Below are 19808 nucleotides of genomic sequence, written 5' to 3'. Positions count from 1 at the left end.
GAAGGAGGCAGGTTTTAATGGGAGATGAAAGTGGGTGACACAGCTATTAGTGTTGGTGCAGGGGTGAAGGTATCCCAAGTAAGTGAGAAAGTTGCACAGAGGGTATAACAGGGTTAACTGCTGTCAGGGGTCAGAGTGGGCAAGAGTGAGTCAGGAAGACGTTGAAGGCAATACTTGAGAGTAGTAGAGCCTGAGTCTTGATGGGAGGCAAGTACAATAGTAGAGATAGATGGACCGTGAGGTAACAGAGGCGAGAAGATGGCAGAACGCACCCTCGCAGAGTGGAGAAGGATACTGACTGTCCTCCTACAGTGCTATGCATTTCTCCAGACAACTGAGAGTGCTATAACCAGGTTGGTGTAGCCTGGAATCGTGACCTTGATTGCTAGCGCTGGGGAGGAGGAAGTCCCACATTAGCACCACCCCTCCAGCATGGGAAAATGTCAGTAACTGTGCAGGGCAATTTCAGACTGAGAGTTTGTCTGGCCGCACCCAGATGTCTCTCCTGCATTTCTAACCAGATTTATTAGTGACCCTAATTTTGAACTTCTCCACAAGTGGAAACATCTTTTCTGCGTCACCCCCTGTCAACAATGTTAAAGGGCCTTTTTCACATCATCTCCTAGTTTTCTCTTTTATATTGTTATGATCTACCTTATATTTGATTGATCTGGTTCCATACATACATTATCCTGTAAGAATGTGTCTCATTGATTTGTTCTGCAGAACGCTAGTAGATAGGAAATAAAACAGTGACAATTCTTAAAATCTGTGTGTTAATGCATGGATATTGTGTGCAGATTTAAATCGATTAAGATTTTTACAAGCTGCTGTTTCAACATTTTTGCATTCCTACAACAAAACTGGAATCTGCTTCTAATTGTTGTGCTGCCTGTTCCTACCCCAATACCTACTGCACATTCTTTGGTTGCTCTGATTCCCCGACAGTGACTGAGCTACCTCCTGAGCTGCTCTGTGGTTGAAGCGCTCTCACTCAGAGCTGCCAGGACACTTATAAAAAACAGATGGAGTGTGAATTACTGAAAGTGGGGGGTTGGTCCAACCAAAAGATTTTTAAAAAACCAAAAAAAAAGCCAAAACAAAAGCAAAAAAGTGGGAATTTGATCAAGTTAAACAAATGGAAAAAAACTAGAACAGGAAGAAATCTGGAAACAAAAGCATGAAGCTGATTGTACTTTACATCGATTTTAACTGTCACCATAGTGATAATATCGGAATGATGTCATCTGTGGCACTGATTCAACATCGCACAGTAGGGATAGATGCCAAATGCTAATCTGAACTGTTTCAAAGGATAATATTTGGTTGAACGGTCATAAAACATGGTAGTGCAAACAGAGAAAAATAATCCTGTCACTATTTTTCAACAGAAGTCAATCTTTTGAGAGGATTTGCCAAATACTGTAGACTCCTTCAAACAGCCTACCGTAGGATATAATCCACATTCACATGTTATATTTGTGTTCCAGTCAATATGTTGTGGTCTGATCAAGTATAAAGACCAAAGAGAGAACTACTTTAAAAAGCCGAGCTGGCAACAATCGTAGCAAAGCCAAACTTTAATTGATTTGAAAAAGTAAAAGGAAGAAAGCATAAAACAAGTGAAGAAATGAAGAAAGAAAGGGTGGCAAGATTAAAAAGAAAACAACATGAACATTTGAGCTGGTATTTTCTAATCACACACTACTTTTGTTTAAATTAGATTTCTCAGAAGGTGAAAAAATGGAAAATAGGTTCGGGACATATTCCACCTGGTCTCTACCTAATTGTGCAGACTTCCTGTGCCTGGAAAGTCGTATGTTCTTCTACATACAGTAGGTACACTGTACTGATATTTGAATGGTGGAAATGTGTTTCTTGCCATTCATACCATCACAAAACAGCTTGCCAGTGGTGTCTGGTTGTTCCTGGCATTCAACAACAAACTGAAAATCTAAGACACTGCATGGATTGGACTTGTACTGACGTAAGTTTGAACAGACAATATTAGCAATTTACCCTGCAGGAATCCTCAGGCTAATCTTCACTGTCCTTCTTACGGACTCCTCTGCAGAAACCTCAGAACTCACCAAAATGATTTCAATACTTTGGAGGCTAAGAAATCAGCCAGATAAGCAAAACTAGCAACCAAATTTTACTTCAGCAGAGTATTTTTTCATAGTACTGGGCCTATAGCTTGTGATATATTTCTCAACGGTGGTATATAGCGATTTTTGAGATTTGTAGTTCAGGTTAATAAGTATGCAAGTTAGCTCGCTGAGCTAGGTTTGTTTTCAGACGTTTCATCACCATGACAAAGTAACATCATCAGTGAGAATCTCTGGTGAAGCACTGGTGGTATGTCTTGTCAGAAAAACCCACTTAGCTAAATCTGTTGACTGATATAAATGTTCTGAACGATCATATTGAAAAAAAACCAAAAGAATCAAGATAAAACTTGGGAATAGAGATTTAATGTCATAGTTCATTTTAACAGTTTGGTCAAGACAAGTATATCTCACACCAAGAGCCTTCTCAATCCACACTACAGTATCAATGAAAATAAAGATCAGCTCAAAATGAACCACTACAAGCCTAAGATATAATCTGTTATAGGTCATCTTAATTTTCCCCAAAGACATACATGCTTTTGTATTTCAGCGGTTCATTAAAATTATTCTTAGTATAGGCTCACATGTCAGCATTGGACAAATGACACCTCTTCCTTTGTATCCTTTCTTTCTTTAGAACTTAGAGCAGACTAACAGATGCTTCACGTAGGGCAATGTGATAAGTTTCCTTTTTAACTTGAATCATAGAATAAGAGTCAACCTCCGATTAGAAAAGCAGATTCTCTTATGGGAATATTGAATTTGTTATCAAGAGTTTAAAATTGAGAAGGAAGCAGAGAAAATTTTAATGGCATCAATGAATGCTTTTCCTGATCAAAATATAAGAAATGTTCATATGGATCAGACGACTAAATAAAAGCCACATTAGATAATTTTATTTAGTTTATTTTTATTTATTGTATTTTAGCCTCTATTTAAGCAATGAAGCAATCCATAAAGGAAAACTGCAACAGGATAGCTCCTTTCTCCAAGACAACATACTTCATTGATGCTGTATAGAATACCGAACCATTAATTAATAGTCAAGCCAGGAATAAATGCAAAGATAAAGTCAATGACAATAGTGCTATATGAATCATTGCTAATTAATTACAAGAAAATTAAGAAATAAGCAGGCAGGGAAGGGAAGTTGCTACCGGAGTTCTCCATCAGACAGCTCTCTTTGTGCATTTTTCTTTAGATTAATTAATTGTTAATCGAGAAAAGGAAGCTGACCCAGGTGACAACATTGAGGTTTCACTATGATCTTATATTTGAAGGAACATGCTTCTTTCTATTATTCTGGGACCACACAAAACGTTGGCAACATGACAGACACACTTCGGTTTATATGTCAAATAATTCAAAACATTGCTGGTTTACATTTGAAAAGCCCAAACACCAAGTCCAACCAAAATATGTTGCTAATTTAACAGTGTCTCCCCTCTGGCAATGGGAAATTATATGATCATGTGACCAATCATGCAGAACATTTTACCATGTTCCATAATACCTCAAACAAGAAATAATAACCAAGTCACAAATAAAATCAAAACCTTGGAAACGTCTCACAGCTGCTCTCTTTGATAAATTTCTGTAGCCAAAGACATAAATTTCCCAGCCAAAATTTAAAAGGTTAAGCAGCACTTCCATTGTATTCTAACAATAAAAGAATGGCTGTTCTAAAATATTACACCCTCACTGAGGGGGGAATTAGGAATCTACATCAAATGTATTCTATCATCACATATTTCTTTTATACAAGACCTTACTTCCTGTTGTTACTTCTTCATAACTATTCTGCATTATAATTTAGGAGTGTCTGCATTCAGAAGAAGCTGTCCATATAAACTTTGGTGGGGTAAAGACTGCCCCACACTGGTGTTGGAGTTGCAATGCTTCAGTATTGTGTCCTCCAGCTGCTCAGTCTGTACTCCTGTGACAATTCTGTCACAACTAACTCCCCTTCACAAACGGAAATAACATTTCCTGGTAACTACAAATCATATGAAATCAACATAACGAATACTGGACAGATTGAATGACCTTGAAATGGCAATTGAATAATGCACGCTCACTACTGTCCCAATTACTTTCTGCCATTTAACCCTGGTTTACCCAAAGAATACATTTAATGTTCATTCCTTGGGGTTCATTTTTTGTCTTCACTATCTTAGCAGTTATCTGGTGGAATGGACAGCCCAGCTTTTAAAGATGCCCAGTTATTAAATTCAATGAAGTGAGAAATTGGCATATTTTATAATGAGATGGAATAAGAGTAAGCAAATTCAACCCTTCCAGCCTGTTCTGTAATTCAGTTACATAATAACTGACCTATACATTAGGCCCATTCACCTCTATGGTTCTAGATCACTAAAATACAAAGAAAAAATCTTAATATTAAAATTTCCAGTTCACCTAACCTCAGCAGCTTTTTAGATGGTTTGGGGTAGTTGGGAAACAGTTCCAGATGTTCACTACTCTCTCTGTCAAAATTTTTTTTTATTCCTTCGTGGGATGTGAACACTATTTCCTGGGCTACCAAGTGTTTTCCAAAATCACTTCATTTATTATTACGTCCAGCGATGAGGAAAATACACGATGGCATAACAAGCGTGGTGAAGAAAGCATCTGATGCTTGCCTTCTTTTGTCAGACCATTGAGTATAGGAGTTGGGATGTATGTTGCTGCTGTACAGGACATTGGTGAGGCCACTTCTAGAATATTGCGTTCACTTCTGGTCGCCTTTCTTTATGAAGGATATTCTTAATCTCAGGAGGGTACAGAAAACATTTTCGAGGATGCTGCTGGGACTGAAGGGCTTAAGTTATAGGGAGAGGCAAAATAGGTTGGGACTTTTTTCCCAGCAGCATCGGAGGCTGAGGTGTGACCTCATAAAGGGTAATTGCATCATGAAGAGTATGTCATAATTGTCAAAGTCTTTTTCCTAGGAAAGGAGAGTCCAAAACTAGAGGGCACAGGTTTAAGACGAGAAGGGAAAGATTTAGAAAGGACCTGAGGGATAACATTTTCACAGAGGATAGTGCATGCATGGAACAAGCTGCCACAGGAAGTGGTGGAGAAAGAGAGGACTGCAGATGCTGGAGAACAGAATCGAGAATGGGGTACTGGAAAAGCACAACAGGTCAGGCAGCATCTGAGGAGCAGGAGAATCAACATTTGGGCATAAGCTGATACAAATATGACACTTAAAAGATATCTGAATGGGTACATAAATAGGAAGGGTTGACAGAGACATAGGCAAAATGCTGACAAATGGAACTAGGTCAGATTTGGATATTGCTCAGCACAGACAGGTTGTTGCAGTATGACTCTGACTCTAATCAGAATTGCAGATGATCACAAATTAACAAACAGTAAAATTCACAGCTGACCTTAGAGAAACCTGTATGGGAGAACTCATAACAAGAGAGCAGCTAAGTGGCTTTTTTTAAAGTGTAACTTTTTTTGGTAAATCTACAATAGTGAGTAGAGTGGAATCCTTTTTGATTATGTTTTATGGAGATGTGACTCATGATTAAACTTTAAAAATATGAAATATGGGTACAAAGTTAGCCCAGAGCAGTGTTTTTTTAGAGCAGTAAGACTGTGCTATTTTCTGTAGATTGTTAAGTTGCAAAGATGGCCTTCACTAGAGTGATGTGTTCTTCCTGTCGGATGTGAGAGATTAGGGAGAGTTTCAATGTTACAGATGGTTATGTTTGCTGGAAGTATGTTTGGTTGCAAATCACGTAGATCGGTTGGAACAGCAGCTAGAGGCAATGAGGAATTTACAGGAGCGAGAGGGTGCAATGGATAGCAGTTGCAGGAAGAAAGAAAAACCGCAGAAGCAGTCAGATGGATGGATCACCTCCATGAAAGGTAGGAGAGGGAGTCTCCTGTGGCCATCCTCAACTCAAACAAGTATGCTGTTTTGGAAAACATAGGTTGTGACGGACTCTCAGAGGAATGTAGCACTGACAACCGAGATTGACTCTAACAAAATGACAGGTACATCAGGTTCCAAGCAATCGATTGTGATAGGGGACTCTCCAGTTAGAGGCACAAACATTTTGACAGCTGACCATAAGACATCAGAATGGTTTGTTGCCTTCCTGGAGCCAGGATCAAGAATATAGGGCCATAGAGATGTACAGCACGGAAACAGACACTTCGATCCAACTTGTCCATGCTGACCAGATATCCTAAATTAGTCTCGTCCCATTTGCCAGCACTTGGCCCATATCCCTCTAAATCCTTCCTGTTCATATACCCATCCAAATGTCTTTTAAATGTTGTAATTGTACCAGCCTCCACCCCTTCCTCTGGCAGCTCATTCCATACATGCACCATTGTGTGTGAAAACGTTGCCCCTTAGAATCCTTTTAAATCTTTCCCGTCTCACCTTAAACCTCTAATTCTGGATTCACCCACCCTGGTGAAAAGATTTCAGCTATTCGTCCTATCTGTGCCCCTCATGATTTTATAAACCTTTCTAAGGTCACCCCTCAGCCTCTGACACTCCAAGGGAAAACATCAGCAACCTATTCAGCCTCTCCCAGTAGCTCAATCCCTCCAATTCTGGCAACATCCCTGTTAATCTGCTCTAGACCATTTCAGGTTTCACAACATCCTTCCTAGAGCAGGAAATCCAGGATTCAACACAGTAGGTCAACAAACATAAGGGTTAGAGGTCACTGGGACTAAGGATCAGAGTTTAGAATATGGGAACAGAATTTTTGACTCATTTATGGAGGGTGAAAAATGGGAGTATTGCTTGGAATGCATTGGGATAATCAAGTCTAAAAGTGACAAAAAGAAATAGATGAAAATTTTAGTTGTAGAATGACAGATGTGGAAGCAAGTGGTCTCAATGATGTCTTATATATGTAATGGGAAGTCTAACTCTGTCAAATTTGACACCAAGCTTTCAAATAGTTAGATTAAACCACAGTTATTTACCAGAGATAGGGATGGAGTCAATGTTCAGTGAGTGCAGTTTGTGGTAGAGATCAAAGGAAATGGGTTTGGTCTTTCCACCATTGAGAAATGGATGTTTCACAATGTACAAACAGTGGAGGGATCTCGAGAGGCAATGGTAAGGCATAACAGCCTGTTGTCAGTACAAATGTGGATGCTGATATTGTCTTTCCAGATGGTGTTGCTTAGGAACAAGACGTAGGTGAGAAAAAGGAGAGGGCCTGGGGTAGCACAAGGACAATTAAGACGATTATATGACTACAGTCATGATATACACTGCCAATGGAGTAAACACCATGTCAGAGCATAAATTCATAATATTTGCCCATTTGTAATCATAGAATGCAATACAGTGTTCAGCTTATTGTGGTTGTTAGCTATTGGTTATACAATATAGTATGTATGTGCATCAGTTGTAAGCTCCTAGCGAGCCACAGTTAACAAAGATTTGGGTCACCGTGGTTCAGACTTAAAGATAGCCACATTTTCAAACATATCTCCCGACAAGAAACTTAGAATCAGTGAATTTGTCTGTATGTACAATTTCCCCCCTTTGAATCACAGCCATCCCTGGTTACCCATCAAATAACACCAGTATACAGAGATTATTCCTTAATCAGACAGTGCTAAGTCTGAGTATTTGTTTATAAAGTATTTGGATTTTCTTTTTGTAGAGTAACAAGAGGCTTTTTTATTATATTGCACGTAAACATTTTGGATGCCTTACCCAATTTCTGATTTTATGAGCAACGCGAGAGATTTCACAACACAGGCAACTTACCAGTACAATGGGACAAATCGAAGATGGTGGTAAGATATGATCTTTCAGTGGTCCGCAATCACATTCAGGTTTCACGTGTGAAGCACACTTGTTGTGGAGCTGTTGTTATCAAAATAAAACATATTTAGGTGATGGTCAAATGCTTGGAATCAAGCCACCATTGAAAATCAATAACAAATAAACTTGGAAACTGATTACCCATTTTAGCATAGTCATTGATAGTTATTTCACAGACTATTTCTGCTCCATCATTATACTTTTACTTTTTATGGGCAGCACGGTGGCACAGTGGTTAGCACTGCTGTCTCACAGCGTCAGAGACCCGGGTTCAATTCCCGCCTCAGGCGACTGTCTGTGTGGAGTTTGCACGTTCTCCCCGTGTCTGCGTGGGTTTCCTCCGGGTGCTCCGGTTTCCTCCCACACTCCAAAGATGTGCAGGTCAGGTGAATTGGCCATGCTAAATTGCCCGTAGTGTTAGGTAAGGGGTAGATATAGATGCAGGGGTATGGGTGGGTTACGCTTCGGCGGGGCGGTGTGGACTTGTTGGGCCGAAGGGCCTGTTTCCACACTAAGTAATCTAATCTAATCTAATCTAAAAAAAAACTGTACAAACTCCACTTTCATAAATAAAGATTTCTGATGTACAAAGTTAGGACTTTGGAGGTAGGATCAGACCCAAGGAAACACAGAGCATTAACACCATTAAATACCAAGCTGGAAATCTTGTACAAATGTATTGACAACTCATCCACTAATAGTCATTGCCAATCTTTAGCCTGTACTTCCTGATTTTTAAACATGCTCTTTGGTCTTTCCCTAAGCAGCTGATATGACTCCAAATGGCCAGAGCATGACTAATCAACAAAGTACATGTACAGTACTCCAAATATGGTAAATTTAGGCTGGGCACCAGCTTTTCATAGACATAGCTCATTTTTGAAAAGGAAGTTTAATTGTGCATGACGTATGTCATTAAGGAGATTAAGGCAGAAAGGAAGAACATTGACAATGGGTACGCAGTGTAAAAGTAACTTATATTCTTAAGGAACTCACTTTAAGGAATTAAATATTCTATTTTTTCATTACATATCCATTCTTTTGTGCAGAAAGATGTTAAAATTTGGAGCTTCACCAAACAACTGTTTGGCAAAGCTAAATGTTGAGCGACACATCTAACCTTGTCTGAGGGGAAGTAATGATGAGAAACTGGAGTCATTCCTGCTCGTAAACTCCCCCCAGCTTCGAAAGTAAATACAAACTCAGAAATAAACTAAAAATTTAAGAAAACTAAGATAGAAAGGACCAAGCCAGCAATGCACAGAGTCAGAAACAAGTGAAGAAGAGGAGACTTCTTGAATGCAGGATTGGAAAGATGGCTCAAAAGAAATGACAGCCATTGAATTGTGGATTGTGTGCCGTGCTAGAAAATAGTAACATGGAAATCTCTGGCACAAACAAAGTAAAGAGGGGCTGGAAAATAAAAATGCTTAGGCTACTGTGACAGAGAAGAAAAGTGGGTGGAAGGATTCACCAATTGTTTGAGATATTGTCAGAGCAAATAACTCATAGTTTCTGAGTACACCTATGGACAAAACATTAATGACAAACCACTCTCAATTGTCAGACCAGATATGTAAGGTATCGCTTTCGCTTGGGGTGAAGCGATGGAACAAATAGAGTCACCACTGAGTAGTTTTTAATAGATTGCTCATGTAAAGTGATGCCATGCTTCAAGATGGATTTAATGCAGTCTTTTGCAGTAGGAATTATAGTGACTGGCTCATTCAGTCAAGGGAGAATCATCATTTCAACCCCTGGCACCTGCAGAACCGCCCCCATTCAAGTCAGAGCGCAGAATGGGCTGAACAGCAATTCTCAATTGCTGGTGATGGGATGTCAATTAGACTCTCATTAATCAGTTAATTTATACCCACAGTCCCTCAGCCCATCATATTCAATAGTGACTCAGGGATTTAATTGGAGTTGCATGGCTTTTCCACCCAGTTAGGATTACCAGTGGCCTCCTGGAAATGCTTCATTATCAAGCACTCTGTTCTCAATCAAGTAACCCAACATCTAAAAGGAGGGGCAAATGAAAGCAATACACCTGCCCTCATTCCAGAGGCTCCACCCATCCACTCTTCCTGACCCCCATTCACACTCATTCACAGTGCATGATGCAGAAACTGGGCAGATGGAAGCTACAGTCGCTCTCCATCGTGGGAAAAAAACCTGGTCATCGGGTGTGAGGCACTGTCATTGCTGTTATATGTGGCACAGGTCTGGCCTATTCCCAGAACCTGTGCCGCTGCAGACACCCGGGCCATTTTCCAATTTATATGGAGATCAAAGATGGACTGGGTCCGAAGGGACTCGATGTATAAAGATCTGGGCAAGGGGGGAAAAAACACACCCAATGCCACCCTCACCCTGATGGCCACCTTTGTGTGTGGCTGCATCAAGCTGTGCGTGGATCCGTGGTACGCAAACACCAAGTGTCACTACGTACTGAGGTTCTACTTGTCCCCAGTGTTGCGAAGGATGGGCCTGGCCTCGCTGCCTTGGAACGCTCCGAGTAGTTGGACCTTTCCGTATCACCTGTCCTTCGTGGAGAAGTTCATGAAGAAAAACACCTTTGACCACAAGTCCATCAGGAAGTGGTCAGCACATAGTGTCCTTGAGACCCTGTGGGAAAAGGCGAGGGCGGATCCTATCGAGCGGTTCCCTGAGCAGACTGTCAAAGTTCTGCCAGAACTTTCCAACAAGCACCAAGACATGGCTTGGCTGGTGAGAAGGGCTCTGCCTGTGAGATCCTTTATGCACGCCCGGACTCTCTCCCTCAACATACACTGCCCTCAAAGTGGCTGCGGGGGGGCCAAGACTGTCACATACCTCCTTCTGGAATGTGCCTACGCAGAAGTCTGGAGAAGAATGCAGTGGTGTTTGTCGGGGTTCGTCCCGAGCAGCGCCGTGATATGGGACTCCGTGCTCTACGGATTGTTCCCCGGGACGCACACCGAGACGAACATCGACTGTGCCTGGAGGATCATCAACTCGGTGAAGGACGCTCTCTGGGCGGTCCGAAACTTGTTGATTTTCCAGCTGAAGGAGTTAACCCCGAATGAGTGGTGCAGACTGGCACATTCCAAGGTCCAGGACTACGTGTTGAGGGATGTGCTGAAGCTTTGGGCAGCTGCTGCCAAGGCGCGGTGGGGAAAGACCACCGTGTAACATCTGCCTGCCTAAGCACAGAGGCCGACGCAGTAAGGGGGCTCCGCTGATCCCCCTGCTAAATATGTGGATAGTTATCGTACAGACCTGTATATATGAATGATTACTCTGTCTCTGTATGCAAAGAAATGGAATGTTTACATACGTATGGCATGACCAATTGTACAGATCATCAAAATATTTTATGAATAAAGTATATTTTTGAAATGAAAAACAACAGTGCATCTGGAGTCTAATCACTTAGTTGGCGGATGCTGGCACTGAGCCAGTCTCTGATTGGCCAGCCCATCTGGATCTCTAACGTGGGGAATTCCTGACAGTATGTACTTAAGTACCTGGTTTACCCCAAGGGAACGACAGGTGTTTATTGTCATTTCACCAAAGTGTTGGATGAGAATACCTCAGCTACACTAAATCCAGCCCTCGTTTAGATACTAATCTAAAGTAATAGTGATATACCTCCCCTAACTGTGAACAATGCAAAGGCATAACTTATTTTTCCCTGGATGCTGAGGCAGATTAAGAAACTGTTATTTAAAACCTGGATTTCCTACTTTAAAAACCTAAATGTTTAGTGTTGTGGGAACTTTACAATAGTAAAGTGGTGAATTACTGCAAATTATTCAACATGAAATAATATGATGGAACCTTGTCATTTTTGGAGTTGGTCTTTCTAAAGAATGACCTTTCATATTTATGTATGCCTTTGAACGTCTCAAGATGCCCCCAAGCAATTCATAAGGCTGAACTTATTTTGAAGTGCAGCCATTGCTGTTTCATCAGCAAATCTGGCAGTTCACAGACACAGAGCAGAGTTCCACAAACAATGAAATCAATCATCAGTTAATCTGTCTTGGTGATATGGAACAATTTGGCCAGGTTACTCGAAGAATTGATACCGCAGAATGTTTTGATTTCATATCCATCTGACCAGACAGATGGAGCCTCATTTTAATGACACATCTGAAAGAGAAAATATCTGCCAATACAGCATTAAGCTGAAGTGTCAGACTGAATTACATAGTGACTCCACATCAACAACTGTTAATGCTGCTGTCACTTGTATAAGATGTATGATTTGGGATTTCTAGGATTTGATGGTGCTTGGAAGAAAGAAATTTTGTTGCCTTTATTTTTAAGATCCTCAGAATTAGGGAATGCAGAGCTCGGAACTGTGAAACAATTTCAGCTTTGTGCAGACACGGTCTCTTCCTGAAATGCTCCCAAGTCATACAGAAGAACTGTTAGACTTAACTTTGTAGAACACTTAGTAATTTCGCAATATAGTACTGTTGTACGTGAGGGCTCCCTCAAGCCCAAAGAGGTGTAGCATGAATGAGGATAGAGTCTGTCCTACAGCACAGAGAAAGGCCATTTGGCTCAAACTGGTCCATGCCGACCAAAATGTTCATCAATGCTAACGCCATTTCTCTGCACTTGGCCCATATCCTTCTAAACCTTTCATATCCTTGTATTTGTCTAAATGCCTTTTAGATGCTGTTAATGTACCTGCCTTGATTACATCCACTGACAACTCATTCCATATGCATACCACCCTCTGTGTAAAAATGTTGCCCCTCAGTTTTCCTTTTATTCTTTTCACTATCACCTTAAACTGATGCCCTCTAGTCCTCGATTCCCCAACACTAGGAAAAACAGAGCGCATGCCATCTATGCTTCACATGACTTTATGCACTTCGATAAGATCCCTCCTCACTCTAAAGAAAAAAGTCCTGGTTTGTCAAACCTGTCCCTATAACTCAGAACCTTGAGTACTGACAACATCCTTGTAAATTTCTTCTGCACTCTTTCCAGTTTAATAATAACATCCTTTCTGTAGCAAGGTGGCCAAAACTGAACACAATACTCCAAGTGTGGCCTCACCAACATTCTGTAAAACTGCAACATAACTTCCCAACAATGCCCTGACTGATGAAGGCCAGAGTGCCAAAAGCCTTCTTCACTGCCCTGTCTACCTGTGACTCCAGTTTCAGAGAACCGTGGATCTGAACTCCAAGGTCTCTCTGTTCCACTGCACTTCTTCAGGCCCTGCCATTCTCCATGAAACTCCAGGCTTGATTTGACTTTCCAAAATGCAAGATCTCACACTTACCTATATTAAACTTCAAAGGATGGCCATTTTTTTTGGTCTAGCTAGAAGAGTCTTGTTGAATAAATAAAATAATTCCAGTGTATTACTTCTACACTTTATAGATCACTTGAATATGACTACTTTACTACAGAGACTGCGAGGAGTTCATTAGCCTCAGGTCTGTCCCTTATTGGCACCTACTTTACTCAGACCACGAATTCATGAGATCAGCACAATTGATCGTGCTTAATGCACTCAAATTATTAACATTTTCGGATACATTCACCACCAGTCATTGCTAACCTACCTTGAGTCTTGGTTTTCTCATACCTTGAATTTAAAAATTGTAAGTGCATTTTTAAATACCTTTGTGATCTTGCCCATTCTATCTCTAACCATCTGCAGCATTACAACGTGCCCCTCCACACCACCTCCCTCCCCACCCAGAGCTTTCCAATTCCGTACTCCATTTTGTGCTTTTCTGTCTAACACCCACTAGTGGATATAGCTTTCATCACTTAAGGTACCATACTCTTGCATTCCCTCTCAAACATCCCTCACTTTCATTCTTTCTTTTAAGATCCTCGTAAAATCCAATCTCTTGTTAAGCCATCCCTGATAAAAAAAACCAGGGGGACAAGCAGCCAGGCTTTATTTTCATTGCCAAAAGACAGCAGCTCTAATTGTTGACTTAGTGTCATCCTAAATTATGAGCTCAAAGTCATATGTTGGATGTTTTTTGAATCCTTAATCTTCTGATTCAGTCATGATTCTGATTTTAGAATGCAGATCAGCTCCAAAATTGTACATATATAAACCTATCGCACTATCATATTTAACTTTACAAAGCTAAGCACAGAGATAAACTGAGCTGCAACTCAGAAAAAAAAGTGTTCACACGAACTAAATTATGTCATCTAATCATCTACCCATTAAAGTTATGAAGATCCTTATTTCTAGACAAGCATTTCAATTCTAATACCTCAGATCCTTAGGTATTCTATCAATTCTTTTGAGTAATGTAATTGTGCTAAGGCTGTCAAAGCAAATCTCCAGTGTCAAGTACTGGATGAATAAATCTTTCTTGCGACTACATAATCCATGAAATGAACCTCAGAAGAACAATTAAAGATCTGAAGACATGACACTGAGGAGTAGCTGTTCCACATTAGTATGCAATCTCAGATTAATTACATATTGTCCATGATGCATATGATATTCCAAAGCCATATTTTACTATTAGGTAGAAGGCTTTTCTTTTATTGTTTAGAATGCGTTTCTTTTATATTCCTATTTTAAAAGCCTGAACAATTAACTTGTTTTACAGTTACAACAGTTTGCTGTGTCAATAATGGTTTGCCTTTCAACCTTAAAGTTGGAAATTAAAATTAACAATAAAGATATTATTTTCTATTGTAATATCAATTCTGAAAATGCTGTGACATCAGAAGGAATTATCATGATCGCACTACACACGCACCCAAATGGTGCTGTATGTTCAATCTTCTATGACACCCCAAGTTCTTAACCTGAGCCATATTGGATTTGGTACTCGGTAACGAACCAGGACAAGTGATGGGCTTGTTAGTGGGTAAGCATTTTGGTGATGGTGACCACAATTCTGTGACTTTCACCTTGGTTATGGAGAGAGATAGGTGCATGCAACAGGGCAGGTTTTACAATTAGGGGAAGGGTAAATACGATGCTGCAAGACAGGATCTGAGGAGCATAAGTTGGGAGCATAAGCTGTCAGGGAAGGATGTCATTGAAATGTGGAACTTTTTCAAGGAACAGATACGACGTGTCCTTGATATGTATGTACCTGTCAGGCAGGAAAGAGATGGTTGTGTGAGGGAACCTTGGTTGACGAGGGAGGTGGAATGTCTAGTAAAGAGGAAGAAGGAAGCTTACATAAGGCTGAGGAAACAAGGTTCAGAGCGTTGGAGGGATACAGGATAGCCAGGAGGGAGCTGAAGACAGGGATTAGGAGAGCTAAGAGAGGGCATGAAAAATCTTTGGCGGGTAGGATCAAGGATAACCCCAAGGCCTTTTGTGCGTATGTGAGAAACATGAGAATGACGAGAATGAGGGTAGGTCTGATCAAGGACAGTAGTGGGAGACTGTGTATTGAGTCGGAAGAGATAGGAGAGGTCTTGAATGAGTACTTTTCTGCAGTATTTACAAATGAGAGGGACCATATTGTTGAAGAGAAGAGTATGAAACGGACTGGTAAGCTAGAGGAGATACTTGTTAGGAAGGAAGGTGTGTTGGGCATTTTGAAAAACTTGAGGATAGACAAGTCCCCCGGGCCTGACAGGATATATCCTAGGATTATGTGGGAAGCAAGAGAGGAAATTGCAGAGCCGTTGGCAATGATCTTTTCGTCTTCACTGTCAATGGGGGTGGTACCAGGGGACTGGAGAGTGGTGAATGTTGTGCCCCTGTTCAAAGAAGGGAATAGGGATAACTCCGGGAATTACAGGCCAGTTAGTCTTTCTTCAGTGGTAGGCAAAGTAATGGAAAGGGTACTGAGGGATAGGATTTATGAGTATCTGGAAAGACACTGCTTGATTAGGGACAGCCAGTACGGATTTGTGAGGGGTAGATCTTGCCTTACAAGTCTTATTGAATTCTTTGAGGAGGTGACCAAGCATGTGGATGAGGGTAGAGCAGTGGATATAGTGTACATGGATGTTAGTAAGGCACTTGATAAGGTTCCCCATGGTAGGCTTATGCGGAAAGTCAGGAGGCATGGGATAGTGGGAAATTTGGCCAGTTGGATAGAGAACTGGCTAACTGGTCGAAGTCAGAGAGTGGTGGTAGATGGTAAATATTCAGCCTGGAGCCCAGTTACAAGTGGAGTTCCGCAGGGATCAGCTCTGGGTCCTCTGCTGTTTGTCATTTTTATTAATGACTTGGAAGAGGGAGTCGAAGGGTGGGTCAGTAAATTTGCAGACAATACGAAGATTGGTGAAGTTGTAGATAGTGAGGAGGGCTTTTGTCGGCTGCAAAGGGACTTAGATATGATGCAGAGCTGGGCTGAGGAGTGGCAGATGGAGTTCAACCCTGTCAAGTGTGAGGTTGTCCATTTTGGAAGGACAAATAAGAATGCGGAATACAGGGTTAACGGTAGGGTTCTTAGTAAGGTGGAGGAGCAGAGGGATCTTGGGGTCTATGTTCATAGATCTTTGAAAGTTGCCACTCAGGTGGATAGAGCTTGTAAGAAAGCCTATGGTGTATTAGCGTTCATTAGCAGAGGGATTGAATTCCAGAGTCATGAGGTGATGTTGCAGTGGTACAGGACCTTGGTAAGGCCACATTTGGAGTACTGTGTGCAGTTCTGGTCGCCTCACTTTAGGAAAGATGTGGAAGCTTTAGAGAGGGTGCAGAGGAGATTTACCAGGATGTTGCCTGGAATGGAGAATAGGTCTTACGAGGATAGGTTGAGAGTACTAGGCCTTTTCTCATTGGAACAGCGAAGGATGAGGGGTGACTTGATAGAGGTTTATACGATCATCAGAGGATTATTTCGAGTCAGAGACTTTTTTCCCCGGATACAACAGAGTGTTACGAGGGGACATAAATTTAAGGTGAAGGGTGGAAGTTATGGGCTGATGTCAGGGGTAGGTTCTTTACCCGGAGAGTGGTGGGGGTATGGAATGCACTGCCTGTGGGAGTGGCAGAGTCAGAATCATTGGTGACCTTTAAGCGGCAATTGGATAGGTACATGGATAGATGCTTAAGCTCGGACAAATGTTCGGCACAACATCGTGGGCCGAAGGGCCTGTTCTGTGCTGTATTGTTCTATGTTCTATGTTACTGCAGACAGGAATTGGTGGGATCCCAGCTGTTGCTGTGTGGAGGGCAAGATAGCCAAAAAGAAATATCATCAGCCAAGCACTTAGGTACATTTTATCATGATTGATTGTAAGCAACATCAGTGCAAGTTTAAAAAATGGCTTGCTCATTCACCAGATTACTTACAGTTAATGTATGTTTAATAACAATTGAGGTTAATAATCAACCGAGAGTTTGCCGGCAGATACAACAATGTACTTAATCTTTTGTGTGTTTAATGAGCATAATATATTTTATTGATTATATCTACTTATTCAAAGTACACATTATAAACAGGACAAACAACACCTTGCAGTTTACTAAATTTAAAACAATCGCTTGTGTGAAATCCAAAAATAGATGCAACTTCTCTGTATTTCCCTCTCAAAAACCAAATCTAACTATATACACATTTGAAACTAATCTCCTGCCAGCTCGTGTACATTATGGAAAAGAAAAACAATCACCTTAAGCCCCAACAAAGTCTGCAGGTTACTAGGCAACAGAGCATATGGCCAATAAGATTGAACTCGTACATTTCCTTTGTGAAAATAAAGGTTTGGAAACAAGCCTTCGATTCTCACATCAGCAATCAAGAGGTCAGGAGAAACACTAATTTCTAATGTATCAAAATAATAATTACAGCTAACATTATTTCACATGAAAAAAAACATATAGTAAGGTGTGTGCTAAGAAAAGAAACTCTAATTGGTTCTTAAACCCATGCTGTTTTCCTCAACTAACTAAGCGAAGGAAAGTAGCTGTTTTTTTTAAAAAAACCTGCGTATTAAGTTCGAATTAAAAGCAGACTCTGAAATCAAGTATCTGACCTCTGACTGGTGCATAGAGATATTTATGCAGAGAGGTTCACTTACCACAGGTAACTAAGCAACAGGAAATTAAGAACCAAGTAGGGTTAATATACTAAGGACGCCAAGGCCTCATTGTACTCCAATTCAGTGGCACTGTAATCTCATTCATTTGTCACGCAAATTCCCAACTGCAATGGCGTGGCTACTTGTACGCTAATTAATGCTCACCAGGCGATACAACATTAAATGAATGCACCTCAATGAGCCATTGAAATTCAATGATAAATAGCAGGTCTGTAATTTGGCAGTGTGCAGGCTTAACAAGAAAATTATCAAATTGTAACATCTGGAAAAAAAACTCTGATGGACTTTGTGGGAAGTGGGTCTTCTTCTTTTGCTTATTGACAAAGTTGAATGTTAATTGCAGATTTTCAAAAAAAACAACAGTTCTCAGCTTCTTCTCTAAGTCTTGCAGCAGGCTAAGCTAACTTTGGTTAGATTAAATAGTAAGCAAATGAGCCAACTACTCTTCCTGGACCCAAATATATTTCTACTTGATAACTAGAACAGTAAATGTTATGCATTAAAATAATGCAAATTGGTTGTATGCCCTTTAATACGCCAGATGTTCCTCAGGAGAAAAAATGGACACAAACTACAAAATAATGACGTAGGTTTTGCGCCACTGTTGGACAGAAATAAATCTTGCACAGTAAATGTCACTAGCCTGTCTTGCTTGTCCCTGATTAGGCTCTTGGAAGCTGTTGTTACTCGGCTGGACCCAGTAATCATGTGATTAAAATACAGAGCTTCAATATGGCAGTTCACGCTCAATAAAAGTCAATTACCAGCAACACAAAGGGTAGAGCTTTTGCTTGTGTTTTTCTCTAAGCATGAAAAGTCTCTTCAAAACAACACTTATTTGCAAGGAAATGATTGTGAAACAAAACACTGCAACACTAACAGTTTCAAAATATTTGCCTGAGTTGTAATAATGTGATGTTCTCAGCTGCTAATCCTTTCTGCAATATTTTATGTAGAATCACTGGGCAGAGAACGTCTGCTTTTGCTACTAGGGAAGAAAATTCATAAGGGCAATTTCCAAATTGCTAATTTTGAAACTACACTAACAGAGATGGGAGGGCAGTAGATCAGCCTGCATTATGTTTCTGGCCACTAAGTTCAGGAAGCTCTGTGACCCAGCCAGTGCATAGCCCTTCTTCCTGCCTTCGCACTGAAATACATAGTCACAAACATGGCTATTTTGGGAAAAAAAGGACACTGCAGGCTTTTGAGACTCCTCTCCCCCCCCACCCCCCCCCCACCCCCCCCCACAACCAAATCTCCACATTGCCCCATTATTAATATCATACATCTCCATAGTTATTAGCAGCTCTCCAGCTGGGACTCCACACTTCATGTCCAATACTAAATTATTTGACCATGGATGTAAACACAAGCAAACACAAATACTTTGGAGCCTCTTGTGAAGTACTGTCTCTTCTGGAATTTATTTGGTTCCATTCCTAATACTTTTGGATTCTCATTACAGTGGCTGGTCTATTGGGTCTAGGTCTGTGTGCTTGTTGATGGAGTGTGTGGATGAGTGCCATGCTTATACAGTCACAGATTCACTGAGATGTACAGCACAGAAACAACTAGTCCATGCTGACCAGATATCTCAACCCAATCTAGTCCCTCCTGCGAGCACCCGACCCATATCCCTCTAAATCCTTCCTAATCATATGCCCATTCAGATGCCTTTTAAATGTTGCAATTGTACCAGCCTCCACCACTTCGTCTGGTAGCTCATTCCATACACATACAACCTTTTGCGTGAAACAGTTGCCCCTTAGGTCTCTTTTATATCTTTCCACTCTCACCCCAAACCTATGCCCTCTCGTTCTGGACTCTCCCACCCCAGGGAAGACACTTTGTCTATTTACCCTATCCATGCCCCTCAT

At 40.9% G+C, this 19808-nt stretch overlaps 1 protein-coding gene across 4 annotated transcripts in view; it reads right to left on the bottom strand.

The window, feature by feature from the left end:
* Positions 1 to 19808, bottom strand: part of dgkb (diacylglycerol kinase, beta) — an 801318-nt gene that overhangs the window by 494488 nt on the left and 287022 nt on the right. For all 4 annotated transcript variants that reach the window (XM_072575379.1, XM_072575382.1, XM_072575380.1 and 1 more), the window contains exon 13: positions 7873 to 7971. In XM_072575379.1, the coding sequence (XP_072431480.1) occupies positions 7873 to 7971 (99 nt within the window). The remainder of the gene's footprint in view (positions 1 to 7872; positions 7972 to 19808) is intronic.

Source organism: Chiloscyllium punctatum, chromosome 8, assembly GCF_047496795.1.
Source record: "Chiloscyllium punctatum isolate Juve2018m chromosome 8, sChiPun1.3, whole genome shotgun sequence".
Taxonomy (NCBI): Eukaryota; Metazoa; Chordata; class Chondrichthyes; order Orectolobiformes; family Hemiscylliidae; genus Chiloscyllium; species Chiloscyllium punctatum.
This window is presented reverse-complemented; position numbering and strand designations above follow the sequence as displayed.